This window comes from Falco punctatus (genome assembly GCF_963210335.1).
Source record: "Falco punctatus genome assembly, chromosome: 1".
Lineage (NCBI taxonomy): Eukaryota > Metazoa > Chordata > Aves > Falconiformes > Falconidae > Falco > Falco punctatus.
Genome location: NC_137580.1, coordinates 107,484,517 through 107,501,349, shown reverse-complemented (window position 1 = coordinate 107,501,349; position 16,833 = coordinate 107,484,517). Strand labels below are relative to the sequence as shown.

The window sequence follows — 16,833 nt, the reverse complement described above, 5'->3', positions numbered from 1 at the left end:
TTGTAATTTTTAAGTACTTGGACACATGGTGAGCAGGAGAATGAAAATATTTAGACAGATTTGGATGTTATTTGATAGAGGTAAATGCAAAGGAAAAGAGGGTGAGAGGTTTAGCAGTGACCTGAGCAAGTCATTATGTGATTGAAATCAATTACCTAGGAGATCATTAGCAAAAGAGAATAAATGCCCGCCCTTGTGCTGTGGATATTCTATTGGATCCCTATCACACAACAAATCAAAATACTTTCTTTGAAAGGCACTGAAGGGTTAATACCAGACTGTTCTTTCTGAGACAGTGATTTTCCAGCGCAACTGTGCTTGTCAGGCCAATGAAGCTATCAGTGCAAAGGGAACCAGTGATCAGCAGATACCAGAATTGTTTTGACAGTTGGAACTGGAAAGAAAATACTGCAGGTCAGTGAATTCTAACATTTTATAAATCAAATGTACACTGTGCTTTGTCCTTGTCTCCTAATAATTAGGATAGAGAAAGAAGAAAGATTTTTAAGAGCATGCATAATACTTGAGAGTGAAGATCACTCGGTAGGGTTCAAGTGGGATTTCCAAAATGCAATGGACTTTGTGCAAAACTTAGGCAGGCAACAACAGAACAAAACATTTAGCGCAAAGTTTAGGGGCATGTATTGTATAACTGATGTGTCTGAACCCAACCTCATTTATGGTGCTAAGTGCTTGATTTGGCCCAGTGTCTTTGGATAGTCTGGTATCTTTGTCAGTTTGGTAATTAGGGTTTGGTCATTTGGTCATACTAAAAGTCAGTTACAGCAGAATAGGGATTCAATATTTAAGAGTATTGGGGGCTTTTGAAAAGGAAGATCTTGGTTTTCAGATTCCAAGAAAATTGGACTCTTAATAATAAAGTAATTACTACTTTAATGATAAGAGAAAATCAGTTATGCTAACTTCTCTGGTTATTTGAAGGTATTTTAAGTAAGCACACAGGCAAGTAGTTCATACATGGAAGACAGAAGTAGAAACAGTGATACATATTAGGAAAAATCTCCTTAACACAGAGGTGCATAAAAAAAAATCTTTACTTCAATCATAAACATTCTAGGACACAGGGATTCTCCCCTTCTCAAGAGAATATTGATATTCGTATCATGACCTTGCAGGCTGTAATCTTACATAAATAACAATGGGACAGATGTTCTAGGAAAAAATGGTCTTTTACATTCATAACAAGTAGACTGCAAATAAATACATTTCAAAGTAATATAACAAGCTTACAGTATGTGATTTGTCTGTAATCATACAACACATGCCTTGCTGGGAATGCCCATAGAGTATATAACAATCATGTACATTTTGAACATATACACAGAGGTCTGTATATTCGTATACAGGTGAATAGTCATATTAGTTGTGACAATACACAGACATATGCATGAAATCAGGAATGTAGAGTCTCCGTCCTTCCTTTTATACACGCACATCTCTCCTTCTCATTGCAGATTGCAGTCTTTACAGGCAGAGCCTGAAAAGCACTTGGGGAAAATACCCCTGCAGAGACAGAAAATCTAAAGATACTTGGAACAGTTGAAAAGCCCAAGATTACCTCATCTTACTGCTGGGGTAACAGAATTGCCCGCTGAACAGCACTGTTAGGCAATTTTATTGCTGTTATCAACTGAACAATTTTGCTTGTGGATGGCTTGTCCTTTTCCACAGAACAGGCCTGTCTCTTAACTACTGCCTTGGCAAAACTTGTGTAGGTGATAGTCTTGCTCTCATTGCAGTTCTGACAGAAGCAGCTCTTGGTTCCCTGGCCTCTCCATTTTACGGGCATGTACCTGTCCTATTTGCCCAAGATGGGAAAGTTTGCAGTTGGAACAAAGATGAACCCCAGGTGTTGATGGCTAGAGTTATCGTCAGAACTCCTAGAATGTTGAGCACAAACCCAGCTTTGGCCTAGAATTATAAAAGAGAAGTGTTATTAGTTGAACTGAGCACTTTTTTCCTCCCTTGCTGATTAGGATTGTTTGTATGGTTAGATTTTCTCTTTGGCCTTTTTTCACAACTCCATCAGACCTTCATCAAATTACATTTAAGCTGGTTTTCTTCACAAATATAATTTGTATTAGGGGAAAATGAGTTTCCATTGGGTAAAACTCTTAAACTAGAAGTCCTGAAATCCTTTCAATCCACTTATGTAGGACTTTCTCATCTGACCTGGCATCTGTCTCTAATGTTACTTTGGATTTCTTCTTGAGTCAATTATAAGTTAAGAGCAGTTATCAAGAGACATGGCGTCCTTGTCCATCTTTCCCTAAGACAGCAACAAAGGGCATCAGGGCAGCCCAGTGAGATGTGCTGGGCTTTCCCCTAGTCCCTGCAGAAGGACTGTCTAGATGATGGGACTCTTTGACATCCCTATGATCTACATTTGGGCTTTTCAAACAGTTAGTCATTGCCATTTCTCATTGACAGCAAGATATTATTGGAACATCTTCAAGAGGCTTTGGTTGTTCTTTAAAAGCTCAATAGCATCTTTATAAGGCTCTGAGTATAAAGAGTCAGTGTCACCCTTTATTAATTCACACATGTATGTTCTTCTTTCCATTTGACATCGGCTGAGTACAGTGAGTTTCTAACACTCTTTCAAGAAGAGCCAATATTAGAAAAAGGAAAGATCAAAACTAGTGATGGAAATTCTGAAAAGAATGCACTTTTGCTCACCATATCTATAACCTTGAGCTGTCCATATGAGAAGACAATGGCATTGGGTGGAGTGGCCACTGGGAGCATGAATGCCAACGATGCAGAAAGTGTACAGGGCAGCATGACATAGAGTGGATTGAGGCAGATTGCTTCAGCCTATCCAAGAAAGAAGAGCAAAGATGGTGGTTTTGATATACAAAAATGCATAGAAACCTTTTGGCAGAAGACTGATTATATTTGTCCAAGTCAGAAGACTTAATCTTTCACAGACACTGCAGCCACTCATATTTTGGTTCTGTTTCAGAAACTTCTAGCCAATGTCTTTATGCAGCAAATGCAAGACTTGATTTTGCGGTCAGTGCTTTGTGTTTCTGATTGTGGAATCTGATCACTGTTGCAGTATAAATTAGTAATAATGGTTGATTCAAATCCACAACCAGGAAAAAAAGGTAGAGTGGCTTCAAAATGGTTAAAACAAAAAATAAATGATCAGAGGAAACAGGGTAGCCCAAGCTCTGAAGGTGAGTGGATCAGTTTAGGGGTTAGCCGGAGTCTGTGGCCTACGCAAAAATATTTTGGTAGAACTTATTCCAGTTTCTGTCTGGAACCAGCTTTTCATGCTGCAGAACTATGTCTACCCCAGCAACAGGAATCTTCTGTGGAAATGCAAAAAAGTCTGAATTAGGTCATAGAGCTTGACTAATGCTATCACCTTCAGAGACTTCTGGAAGGCTAGTGGTCGGAGTGAAATACAGTAATGGAATGTTTCAGGGAAGCAAATGCTGCTGCTATTGCTGTCTGTATGCAGAACAAATAGGAAAAAACAAGTACAGCTGGCAGTGACTTCATGAGGTTGTTTAGGCCAGAAGGCAAAGTCTAATACGCCAATGAATGTAATACCTTTACTTTTCACCAGCAATGATTTTAGAAAGGTTGAACTAAGCACAGTGTGTGTGAATATACATGCATGCACATACATATATGTATATTTTATTAAGTCTTGTATTCCTGATCAGATACATGAACCAGTGTTTGGCTATGTCAGTCAGTTAGTTTTTATAATTGAGCAGACACATGCTTGGAGAAGAGTTGAAAGCTCTTCTAAGATCATTTTGAAATGCTGGAACTTACCAGTGAAGCCAGAATAGGGAGGAAGAGGGTAGTGGTGGCCACATTGCTGGTGCACTCAGTGAAAGTGGCAATAAGGAGACACAAGAGGAGGACAATAGCTGGATGAGGGATTTGCTGCAGAGGTGTCAGTTTGCTACCTAACCATGAAGACAGACCAGATACCTGTAACAGAGGAAAGAGGTCTGTTGAGATAGTAGGCTGGAGAAGAAGTAGCCCTGTCACATTGGCCTGACAAGCCACATCTCATACTAATTCTACCTTCCCTTCTTATGAAAGTTCTCAAACAAACTGCTTTCTGTAGAAAAACATGCAAGAGGGCAATGATGATAGACATGATCATTTGGTAGGTTAAATAAAAATAAACATGCTTTCCCTTCCAAAGAATTTGAATGAAGATGATACTACATTTACAGTATGTTATTGATAGCAATTAATTATTTCTCTGTTTAGGCCATTAGTTGTACATGATGAATATTCAGGGATTTATTTTTTTCTTAACCTAAACAAAGATCTTTGAACTCACTGTCTAAAATACCTTCATACATCTTTGCAGATATTCTATCAGTTTAATGGAACTTCATCACATTGTCTGAGATCTCGATCAACTATCTGAAGCTTCTCATACCTTTCATTTTTCTCAGTCACCAGAAAATACCAGCATCTTCCCTACCATTCTGGGCTGTAGTTCAGCCATCATTATTACTCAGCTGTTCTTCTCAAGAGAACATATCCTAATTGTGCCTGTCTTGCTGCTTCATGCATTACAACCTAGCTTTCTTACTGGTTTTGCAACCACCATTCTTCTTTATGTCCGCCCTGCTTCATGTCTTGGTAAAGTCAACCTGACTTTTCTGACACTGAAAAGTGCTATCTCACAGAGGGGTTGGAATCTGTCCTGAAAGGACTAGTCTGATTCCTTGTCCTAGGGCCGGATCAGCTCTACCTAAATTATTACTGATAGATGTTTTTCAAACTTGCTGTTAAAAATCTCCAGCAATGAAGTTTCCACAATCTCCCCAGGTAATTTTTTCACTTAACTATCTTTACAGTTGGAACATTTTCTTTCTGCTTAACCTAAATCTCCTTTGCTGCAATTTAAGCCCTTTAGTACCATCAGAAATAAAAAAATACACTATCTTCCTTTCTGCAGCAGCTTTTATGTATTTTATTACTTATTTGAGAATAAATTAATGTAATTTCTTGAGTCTTTCCTTTTCCAGACATGTTTCCCAGAGATCTGATCATTCTTACTCCCTTCCTCTAAACTATTCATATATCCCCACATCTATCCCCACATCCAGCCCACATATACACAACTGAATACATTACTGTACCTGAGGACTTACCAGTCCTGAGTGGAAGGTTTATATTTTATGTCTTATGTATGATGGTCCTACCTATACTTTTCAATTGTTTACTTTTTTCTCAGTAGAAACATGAAAATATTGATTAGAATAAGGTACATGAGCAGCTTTAAAACTTATCCAGTCACTTCCACATCTTGCACTTGTGATACTTGGTTATTTCTTCATATTCCCCATACTGAGTTGCATCCTTCTTTTCTAGAAACACTTGTACAGGTCATTGTGATGTTTGAATTCTAAACTAGTATTTCCAGGCACTTGAAGCCTTTCCCAATTTATTTATTGTCTCTAGATTTAACAAACGTATTGTCTGTTCCATCATCTAGGTCATTACGGAAAAATAATTTGTAGCACTGGGCTCTGTAGCTGGAAATTTTTATCTGCTCCTGAAGGTTCTCTAGCTAGCTCTACATTTGTCTTCCAGTAGTTTAATTTAAATCATATTTCCATAAGTAATTTGTTTGAAGTAGTTTGTTTGAAATAGTTTGTAGACCCATCCTGGGCGCATTCTCTCCTCACGCGTGCTGCATCAATTAAGTTTTATTTAATAGAACCTTTAATGTGCCGGGGTAGTTTCTTAATAATCCACTTTTCTAGAAAACACAGTTAATCATGCTGCCTTGATTGGTAGCACCATCCCAGTTGCATAAAACAACAATAAAGATTTGTTCTAATCGCAGGACTCCTAAGGATGGTGAAGTCTGTCCTACTGCCACTAGCTGAATAAATGCAAGTTTGGTGCTACCAGCGTGCCCCCTTGCGTTCTGGGAGAGCATGCGTGAAAAGCGAGATGGAAAACACCCAGGAAGACACAAATACCAGGTAAGCAGTGTTACCTCACTGCCTTTGGCTAAGGCAAAGCCACCTCCCAGAAGAAACACTATGTTCCATGGCATTTTCTGGTGAACTGCCTTCCAGTCCAAGAGAGCTGGAGGTGCTTGGATCTTTGACTTGCTGCCTGAAATCCAGAAAGATTTTGTAAGCCATGTTACATTCTCCAAAGAAAAGAGGACCTCTTTGTGGGAGGTGAGTTTAGTCTGAACATCAGGAAACACTTCTGTCAGCAAGATCAAGTAGACTGTGGAATTATCTCCTAAAGCAAATGATGAGAGCTTCATCAACAAAGATTTTAAAACTTGACTTGCAAAAATACTAATGAATGATCTGTAGTTGCTCCAAGAGCTATAGTAGAATACAGGTCAGAGTGAATTAAAAGTATGGCAACGTATCTGCAGAACTGTATGTGTTTCTGTTACGTCATGTATTCTCTCCTGAAGACTCCAGCTTCAGAAGCTTTTACCTGTGTGCATCCTAGTGTCTGGAACACTGCTGAGATAAGACTTTCCTACTTAGTTAAATTACAAGAAACAGAGAACTTTTATGGGATATGTGCATTGCCTAGCCTAAAGCATACAGATGTAGCTATGCAGAAAGAGCAGTTTGAAATCTTGTTTAATGTTTTAAATTTCCTTTGTAAATCTAAAATGTAAAACTTCCCATGTACTTATTCTGACAGTTGATTTTTGATGCCTTCAGCAAACTTACCTGTTTGTTGTTTGTCATTTTTAGAAATGTTGGAAGGAATGATGAACAACAAAATTGAAATGAAGATGGCAACTGTAGCATCAGTGACATAGCTGCAATAGATCAGTCAGACATTCAGTCTAGCACTGTTTTCATTTTTATGAAATCTAGCCTACTTCATCTTTATTCAAAGTGAGGAGGAGAGGTGGTGATACCTTGTATCATTTTTGTTGAAAAGAACTGTTGCCCAACCTGGTATGAAACCAGGGTCTCTGGTAAACCAGAGCACTACCAGTAGTACGAAGAGGATCAAAACGACTATCTCAGCAAATTTCATTGAGCCCAATTTCTTGGTCTCTTCTTTGATAATTTCATAGGCCCGTTGCTCTTTAGCCTTTGCAGAGGCATTTGCAGCACAACCAAAATTCTTTGGAAAACTAGAAGAAAATGGACAAGAAGCATCAGATAAATCTGCCAGATGTCCTCAGAGTTAAGAATCTAAATTTTATACTAGTCATATTGTCTTTTAGATATATGTATTTATATATGCATATAGAAATTATATATGTTATTGAGAATGGAGCTTCCTGCCCCTGAAAGCTCATGATGTAAATATAAACAGGTGTGCTACCTGAACATATGGGGAAATAATGACAATGTCAGTGTGATTAACAAGGCTATATGATCACCAGGGAGTAAACAGTTCTGAAGCTTTTTAAAAAGATAGAAAAGGAGAATTTTGAAAAAGGAATTTGAAGATGAATGTATGTACCATTTCAGGTACTACAGTGCTCTGTCCATTTAAAAGAAAGGAGGTTAGGGATAATACAAAAGTGATAGGCTAAGTATTCAACAGGTAGGTAATGCAAGCCGGTTGTATGGGGTGATTAGCATTGGGAACTGGCACAATACTAATCCTCTAGGTCTGTAGCAACTCTCATTGCAAAGGTATTTACCAGCTGTATGTAGAAATCAATTTCCTGGTTTGAAGCACAACAATCTTTCAGGACATGAAAGCAATACTGCAGAACGGGTTATATGAAGTTTAGCTTCCTATTTTCATCTACAGAGTATATTTGGCTGGGTTTGGTCAGGTTCCTTGGAGAAAATGTCGCAGTATTTTAACAGGCACTTAGTATGCTAAGTTCTGATAGTCTCTGTCATAGGTGAGGACTTTGCCACTCGCTGTCTGACTCTCAAGCACCGGCTCATCTATAAAAGTATCACTTGTGTTACAACATGTAATGAGTACTTGACAACAGGCCTGTCAGCTGTACTACAGTGCGTAAAGGCTACTTACTTAAAGCCCAAGTACAGTATCTGCAGCCAAATCCATGTCAAAACCAGTAACACGATCATGGTGGGGAAGGCAAAGGAGAACCAAGAAGCAAAGTTGATGATGTTGCCGTTGTTAGGAAAGAGCCTGTAAAATGCAGATGGCTATTAGCATCCAAAATTCTGCACTCTCTTCTGTATTTAATTAATGATTCAGAAAAGTGGAGGTAGTGAGGCCCAGTAAGGAAGAGAAGTTACTGACAAAGTTACCAAATTGATAGTTTTCCTTCTCTGTGTTGGCTGGAAGTCAGCTGTAGCAGAATGATGCAGTTTTAGGAGCTATGTAATCCCAAATTCAACCAGACTTACTCATCAACTTGTCCTTGCAGTACCAGGTTTGGTGTTGTCCCGGTCAGAGTTGCAATCCCTCCAATACTGGCTGAGTAGCAAATACAGAGAGACATTCCCTTGCAGAATTTCTTGTGTTTCTCCTCTAGTAGACTTTCATTTCTCTTTCTGTCTTCCTCGACTGTCAGGACATGACTATTCCCTAGGTCCCAAGACAGGAACAAAAGAGTTACAGAAGATAGCTTGGATAGAAGATGTGCCTGTGTAATTCAGTATTTCAAGGCTAGGACACAATGGACTCAAAGCTGAAGGAGCCAAATATCCTCATTTTAAGGCTGACATTGTTAATTATTTGATCCTCTGTCCATTTTCACTGGTTGTCTTGATACAGAGCAGTTTTTCGGAAGAAGAGAAGTTGAAATGTGTGATAAAGTCTGAACATACTGCTGACACTTCTCAGTGAACTAGGGCAATGTCTGAACTGCACATGGTAGGGAGAGAGGCAAGAATTCGGGGAGGTACAGCAGAGTCAAAGGAGGTGAACTGAAAGGAACTCTTTCCGTATCAGCACCTGACTGCCGGCACTAAGATTTACACTCAGAAACATTTGAGTTGTCTCAAAGATGGGAAGAGGGCAAGACAGCTGGTAAAGAGAGATTGTTGCATGATTGTATATCTTTGGATTAGAAAGATCATTTTAATCCCTGACCTTCTGGCATGAAACAGGCCAGGAATTTTCCCTCTGGAACTCCCTTATCTGATAAGTTACACAGTAGATAATAATTGAACTAACATAAATATATAGGGAAATATCAAGCCCAATATAAGGCTTCAGCTAGGGGAGAATTTGTACATTTTGTTGTTTCATTGATTAGTTACCTTCTCTTCATATTTTCAATATATTTCTAACTTCAGCCAAGTCAGTAGATCTTATTGTGCTTTTGTCTGGTTCATGGAAGAGCCTCATAAATGTTCTTTGATACAGTCAGGATGCTTTAGGTACATTCTTCTTTTAGACTTTACTTGCGACTATAATTACAGTGAAGAAGGCATCAGGTCATCTTTCATTACCCCAAAGAGAAAAATACCCATAACCCACTCACCTTTTTCCTCTGCTTCTTTGGAGCTATCTGGTTTAGTTGGCTCTTCCTGCAGTTCAAAGGCTTTATTGATGTTTTCAGATGCTTGGCCAGCTGTGCTAGACTCCGTTTCTGACTTGTGCAACTGTTCCAACACTGCTTGTGCTATTGGGACCATCATGGCAGTGGTGGCTGTATTGCTGATCCACATCGACAAGAAGGCGGTCACAGCCATGAAGCCCATGAGAAGTCTGAGATGAAAAGGATTTGAAAAGTCAGTTCAGATCTCAGTGCTGCAATACCTTTTTTTAGGTACAAAGTTTTGGTTACAAATGCTGGGTTTGGAAAATGCTTCCACAATTCACACCTGGCACATCCTCTTAGCTAGTTTGCTTTGTAAATGACACAGTGAGATTTAAAGCAATTTTTTATTTTTTGCAATTTCAGCCAGTTGTGCTTCTACATTCTTACAACTAGGAAAATGGAAGCAGGTATCTTGGAGAAAACAGTTTATCTAGTCAGTATCCTGCTTCTGAGGAAGACATATCATCTTAATAACATGTTACTGTATTATAATATATTTCAAAGAGGAATTATAAGCTGAATTTGATCTCAAATGGCAATCAATTTAAGCCATAAGGAGGATGATCTCTTTTTTTTTTTGTAGTTTTATCCACCTCTATTATTTAAGATTCTCTTCTTACTCATATAAAATTCTAATCCTTGTTTCAGTATTACTCTGTTATTTGTCTCAAAATGATTCTTTAGATGAGATGTAGATTATATATTAGATCAAAAGGGCTTTATCTTGTATGCATTTTTATTCTATTGCTTTGTAATTTCCTTCAGTATTCCCTCTTCTTATGATCTGAGACAGATTAAATAGGGCCATGTAGCCTCTGTATAGCTTAAAGTTCTAGTCTGGTAAATATTTGTTGTTTTCAAAACAAACATCCCCATATTTTCTCTTCTCTTTCAATCAGTGTAACAGTTAGTAAAGTGTATAAGTTTTCTGCATTTTGGCTGTAGTCTTTCCTGATTGTTTAAAGCTGTGCTTTTGGCCAAGCCTAGCAGCACCCTTGCCTTTTCAGCGTCGACTTGCTTGTTGTTATTTCTCCACCTAAAGCCATTTGGAATTCAAAAAAGATGCACCAGGTCTGTAACACATCAAAGGATCCCCATTTGCAAGGTTTGCTCAGGCGCTAACTCACTTGGACTGTAGAGAAGCATTTGTAGGCTATGATTTGCAGATTCATATAGGAGACTACAGGCAACTCAGAGATAGGAACTAATGCCATAAAGTCCTTTTTCCCCCAGCATTTTTACAACTGTTACTCACAGGGCTGGTCTGACACCAGTGATAAGCAAGACTCTCAGAGCAACGCGCTTGTGTAGGTGCCAGTTCTCAATAGCAATGGCCATCAGCAGTCCCCCAATAAAAAGCATATTGGTGTCCTTCAGGTACTCCCGGCAGACCTGTAACATGGAACAAGGGAGAGAAAATAATGACAAGAAGCCAAGGGAGAAGGCATTTTCTGAGGGAGGATCTTGTTCCAAAGACATTAGCACGAAGTAACTATGGATTGCATCTAAACAGTGAATTTGCTTGGATTTCAGATTAGCCGCTCGCCCCAGAGCTCGCTCTAGGCTCATGCAATTTCTGTTCCATGGGGAGGAGGACAGCCAATTCCCCGTGTAACAATACTGCAATTCTCTCTTCTTTGCATTACACTCTGGAAATCACCACGAAAATAATCCCAGACTGGGAGAAGCTGACCAATAAATACATAGGCAAACATGTATAGAATAAGATCTCTTACTGTTGTTGAATCCATGATATTCATTAGTGGAAACAGCAGGACAGGAAAGAGAGCTGTGACAGCCAACGGCAAGGCTTCCGTGCACCAAAACAGTGCCATCACTATGATAACATAACCGCATTGGGCCTCCTGACAGAAGAAGAGTACGTGTAGTCAGAACAGACGGTACATCTCACTTAGGCTTTGAGAAGGCAACAGCCCATAATTATATTCATTGCCTGATAAAGGGATTAGAGACAAGGTTATTTTCTATCTTTCTCTCCCGTCTATCTTGCTACCTATGCAGATCAAATGACAAACTGTTCCAAAACCTTGCCAGACCTGTGAGGCAAAGATGGGGGCCCCCCATGGGGAAAAAAAGACACTTAGGAAAAGAAACAAATTGATTACTTTGAACCCTTCATGATAAGGGATTGGCAGTCCCTGCACAGACTTCTTGATTTTGCTGATGGTGGTAATTTCTTTTTATGTATTTCTGTCTTTGAGTTGCAGAAATAGTTACTGATCCAGTCAAGGTTTCTCCATCTTTTTCTTCACATTTCTGGACTTGGCCCAAGTGAACCCCAACAAATTTCAACAGCCTGGATTCCTTATACTGTAAATACTTCCATCTATTTTTAATTGGATTTTAAACGTAGTACAGACTTTAAAAGGCTCACTGACAAACTGGTCACAGATCAGCTTCCACTGACTTTGTCTTGTTTCTTTGAAGAAAGTATGTTACTCTTTTTCTGAGAAAACATTGCTTTAGTTCTGTTGGACAACCACTCCAAATTTATATAAAAACATTTAATTCAGTCCCTATACACTAAAGAGGTTAAAAATAAATTGTCACAATGCATTTTCATATGGCTGGGCTGATGAAGAAAGACAGGAAAAGTAACATTGCAGGCTACAGTGCCTTCCTTGTTTTGAAACTTGAACAGCAATGGGTGTCAGCAAATTCAAAGGAAGGAAAAAGTGGTTGTGTGGTCTTGAATCAAGGATGTCTGCTAAAATATACTGGACAGTATGAAGAAAATGTAGTGATGATCCTTACTGAGGAAACCATGAAGAGGTGGAAATTATAATGGCCAGATTACAGAGGATTAATCCAAGGAGCTGGAAGAACGGCTGGCGGGATCAAACTTGTGATGCTTTAGAACATGCTCAGGTCTTCTGAACATGGCATGGAAGTTACAGAGTCGGTGAAGGGAAAGGATGAAGCAGCTGTGAGTAGTCTGGAGGAGAGAAGAAGATAGCAATCTGCGTGTTAAATTGCCAGAGCAGCAGGGTTGGAGAAGTAAAGCTGGAAGAGATTCATTAAGAAATGAAAAGATGCTTTTCTGAGCCTTATTTCTGAATGAGAGCGGTAAGAACCTTGACTATGCATCCCATCAAACACTGAAAGCTGTTTTCCATTTTGATGATCCTTTTTCTCCCATTTTTGTTAAGAGATGCCTTTTGAGAGACCGTAGTAGGACTTTGGAACATGTATCATAGGCACAGTGCTAGTCTCTTCCAGCCTGCTGTGAACAGGCTCTCAGTAAAAGCTGGAATGAGGCTTTCCACAAAGTCAGTTGTCCTGTAAGGACATTCCTCTGTCATTAAAATCTTTAGCATTGTTTGTGTTCATTTGTAATAGTTTAGTGCCCAGTGCTATGTCATTATGGGACAGGTTAATAGCTCAGCAGAAGAGAAAAATGTGAAATTCCATCCTGTAAATTGTCTGCTTACAACTCTGCATGCTAAGGTACCAGCTTTTCCTGCTTAGCAGTACCACGATGCACAATTCTAACACAAAAAAATCTTCTTAGAGATAGCAAAGGGAAATGTCCAGGACATTTTAAAGTTTTCTGTTGTAGCTGACTACATAGAAACCAGAGAGTCATTTTCAAAGAGGAACTGAACTGAGACTGACGAATCCATTCCACAGGCAATACTTATTGCATGGTGACAATGACTTGAGCAAGTAAGTTTGAACTCGTGGCCTCAGGAGGAAAAAGAAAACAAAACAAACCCACCCACCCGCATCTCTCTGGCTGCTTAGAACTTTTCTGATCCAGATCTCTTAACTTCAGTAACTCTTTTGCCTACGGAAAGTTAACTAGCAAAAAAGTACTTTTTCTGGTTTTCTTCTTAGTAAGCTTTTAAGTGATAGTTTAAGCTATTTATTTGCATAGCAAGGGAATAGGAGGACACGGCTGATCAGTTACCACATTTCACCTCAGGCTAGCGCTACTCGTTCTTGCTTGCAGTCCTCTGGTCATAGCTCCAAAGTCTCTGATAACACTCAGAAAAAGAGCTGTGAGGAAGAAAAAGCTTTGGAACAAGTTGCATAAAAAGGCAGGTAAGTGCTAGTGGAATGAAGAATGAAGTTTATCGAAGGAGACTAGAAACTGGGAGTCAGCAGGGATCAGGAGACAAGCAGGCAAGCAGAAACCAGAGGAAAGGGCTAGGAGTTGACATCCAAAGAGCAGTGACAGGAGGAGTAGATTGGGACTAGCTATTTAATGATGCTGGGACTGTAATAAGAGACCTGAAGACCAGATTCGATCCGTCTGCATGAAGAGACTGGGAGTGCAAGAAATAAGCAAGAGCGAAGAAGGGGCAGAACGCTGGCAGTCTGCCTGCTCACAGTGCTGTAGTTAAATGATCAATGCCTCAGAAATACCTGCCCCACTACTACAGGTTTTTGTAGTTAATTTTTCCTGAAGGAATCCTTAGCAAAGTGTCTTCCAATGCTTGACATTTTAAATTTTATACATGGTTTGGAAAGATTCTTACAGAAATATGCTAAAAGAGAGTGAAATACATATTATTTCATCCTTATGTATCAGAATGCTTTGTCCATCTGACCAAGAAAAATGCCTCTTCTATCTGGCAATGACAACATGAAAAGAAGTAGAAGAAAATGTGGACTGAATATTTTTTGAAAAACAGAAGAGGGATTAAAATTGAGCTTTAGATTGTAATTTAGGTTCACACGTATGAGCTTCAGCATAGAAAATCCTTTGCTAAATCAGTTAGATGCAAAACAAAAGTTACAAAATTGCACATCACTGAGCAGTCTTCTAGCATATGCAGTCACAGGTGTACCTGTCCATCCATCTATGTCCCATCGCTTTTATATTCCCCCCCTATCAGTAGTCAAAGGGGTCTGCTCAGAAAAAAAAATAAAAAATCTTCAAGCAATAAATGAAGGAGGTGCCTCTGAGAAAGAATCTGTACGTTCTCTTCAGCACTGTCACTTAAAAAGAACAACTCTAAGGAGAGATTTGGCTCTCAAATCAATTTAAAAAAATTCTTACCTTGGTAGGAACAGCCAGAGGCAGAGGAAGAAACAAAAGGGGTACAAACACTATGATCAGATATTTCCTGAAGGCCAGGGTCATCTGCAAGAAGCCAGCCATGGTGCTGGAGCTAGCCCAGTGCTGAAAGGCCTGAACTCTACTGCTGGAGACTATATAAACACTCGGGAATATTAACCATTGACCTCAGGAGGTTGGGTGTTGTTTTTGGAACTGTAATCAGAGAAAGAAGGAAGAGAACAAAGAAGGGAGGGGACAGCAAGAGTGTCAGACCAGGAACTTTCTTAAGACAATCGTCCCTATACCTGATAAATCTGGGAGAGAATTAACTCTTTGTGGACCAAGTAGTTTTATTAAAAGCATCCTGGAATTGACCTACACATTTTTAAAGAATATTAGTTTTGGTCTTTAATAATGCCTTCTTTGAATAGGTACTGTTATTCCTCCTATAAAAAAAAGAATCTGCTCCTCCCATAATAGGTTGAAATTAGTTTTAAAAATATGTAGAGTACTGGAAAACACATCTGCACCTGTAATACTCAAATACAGAGATTAGAAACATCTACACAAAATGTTATATAAACATCGTCGTATTCGCTGAGAAATTCTTTGAGTAGCAAAATCCACTAGAGCAGAGCCCCTGTCACCAGATGCCACATCAAGTCCCCACGCAAGAAGGGACTTAAGGACTTACGGTCCTTCCCACCTGGGAGCAGGGGCACCCATTTTCATGCAGTCCAAGGATGACCCTCATGACAATTCTATTTTCTTCTACTCAAAGGGCAGCAGGGGAAATGTTAAGGTCTGGTCAGAATTCAGTTCCTCCCACATGGCAGCCCAATATGTATATAGAAGAATATATATATATACACATAAATATACATAAGAAAGGCTTAGGGCCAAAGAGGGAAGCTAGTACTCTTTCTGACCTAGCCTGTTATATCTCAGTGGATTGGGAAAGACTTGGCTACAGGGCATCACTTTGCAGACACTGGGCTATTTTTTTCACCTCTCTGATCTTGCAGGTTTATAGGCACGGGTTTGGTAGCTTGCAGGGGGAAGTGCTACTGGGAAATTCCCAGCAATTCTTGTGCCAGTTGCAAGAAACTTCCAAAATCTAAGCAGTGAATTACTTGGTTCTGTAAATACTGAGCAGGAACGGAACTCAACTTTTTAATTCCAAAGGGAGCGTCTTGTTAACGTCACTTTGATGTCTTTATTTGATAGATCATGTAACCGCATGCTTCAGATAATGATGATAACATTTCCATTTTACTGGTATAAATTGTCTTAGCGCTGTTTAGAGCTTACTCAAGCAGAGACAGAAAGAGAAACAGAGGAAGCAGAGACATTAGGTCATATGATGCCAGCTGCACAAATAGCTTCTACTATTTCTCTCTCCCATCCCTTTTCTGCCGTGACTTGCTTGCTTTCAATAACACCCTTATGATTGAAAAAGTGGCGTTTGTTGCCACTCATAGCTTCCTTGCAAGCTTGACTTAGGCATATTGCTCACAAGAAACAGCCTCATGTTACAGAGCTGCCGATCCTGAGCTTTAGCATTTCACCTTTGGTACAAAAACAATGAGAAAGAGCTTTTAAATGGATTATGTTCCCTGACATTTTTGCATCCACTTAATGTTGAATTAGTGTCTGAAAAGACGCAGTGACAAAATCAGCCAATGGCAAAGTAATTTTTCTACTTTCTACTCTTATGTCCTAAGGTTGCAAGGAAAATCTAGGAGGACGCTGCATTTTCACATAGCTGGAACGTGAAGGCTGGCCTCCAGCTGCAGCCCAACAACACAGAAGGGCCTCAGCTAACAAACCCTGCCTGTTCTTTAGAAGCAGCACATCCACAGCAGTGGTTTCCAGTGCTAGGTAAGTACTGTTCCTTTCAAAGACGCTATAAAGGAGCTCTGTAGGTGTGTTACTGCAAAATGTGTGGTTTGTGTCTTCGGGGGGGTTTATTAGAGCTTCACTTGTAGCCTGTTAACGTTCCCTCAGTGGTGTCAAAGGAGGGATGCTATTTACACGGATGTGGAACTACTCCAGTTTATATAAATGGGTTAATCTAATACTCTGAATTGTGTTCTTGGAATTTAAGGAACAGCTTGGTCTTTGCTTATGGAGCTGCTCTTCCAGGCAGACCAAACCTAATGGGAAACCTGCCAGCACAGCCAAAACCTCTTGCATGTTACAGTTTCTAAGTTATCTTGTCCTTTAGAAAAAAAGGAGTATTTTCTAACGGGAAGGAATAGCTGTGAGCACACGTTGCTAGAACATTTCTCAGATCTTAGTGCATTGAAAACGTCGATTG

At 39.5% G+C, this 16,833-nt stretch overlaps 1 protein-coding gene across 1 annotated transcript; it reads right to left on the bottom strand.

Moving 5' to 3' along the window:
- Positions 1 to 1,039: 1,039 nt before the first annotated feature.
- SLC13A2 (solute carrier family 13 member 2) lies at positions 1,040 to 16,245 on the bottom strand. The gene is made up of 12 exons (XM_080379896.1): positions 14,514 to 16,245; positions 11,224 to 11,352; positions 10,743 to 10,879; positions 9,428 to 9,654; positions 8,346 to 8,526; positions 8,002 to 8,124; positions 6,917 to 7,138; positions 6,723 to 6,814; positions 6,014 to 6,135; positions 3,814 to 3,975; positions 2,701 to 2,838; positions 1,040 to 1,932 (listed from the first exon to the last, which is right to left on the bottom strand). The coding sequence occupies exons 1-12, from the start codon at positions 14,613 to 14,615 to the stop codon at positions 1,801 to 1,803; spliced, it is 1,767 nt and encodes a 588-aa protein (XP_080236022.1). The 5' UTR covers positions 14,616 to 16,245; the 3' UTR covers positions 1,040 to 1,800.
- Positions 16,246 to 16,833: the final 588 nt, after the last annotated feature.

What these genes read in the sequence shown, in the direction of transcription:
- SLC13A2 (XM_080379896.1), bottom strand. Translation starts at nt 14,615, where the DNA reads ATGGCTGGCTTCTTGCAGATGACCCTGGCCTTCAGGAAATATCTGATC. An exon ending in CTCTGGCTGTTCCTACCAAG is followed by an intron (nt 11,353 to 14,513) that starts GTAAGAATTTTT and finishes TTCTTCTGTCAG; the next exon opens with GAGGCCCAATGCGGTTATGT. An exon ending in ATACTGTACTTGGGCTTTAA is followed by an intron (nt 7,139 to 8,001) that starts GTAAGTAGCCTT and finishes ATTTTCTTCTAG; the next exon opens with TTTTCCAAAGAATTTTGGTT.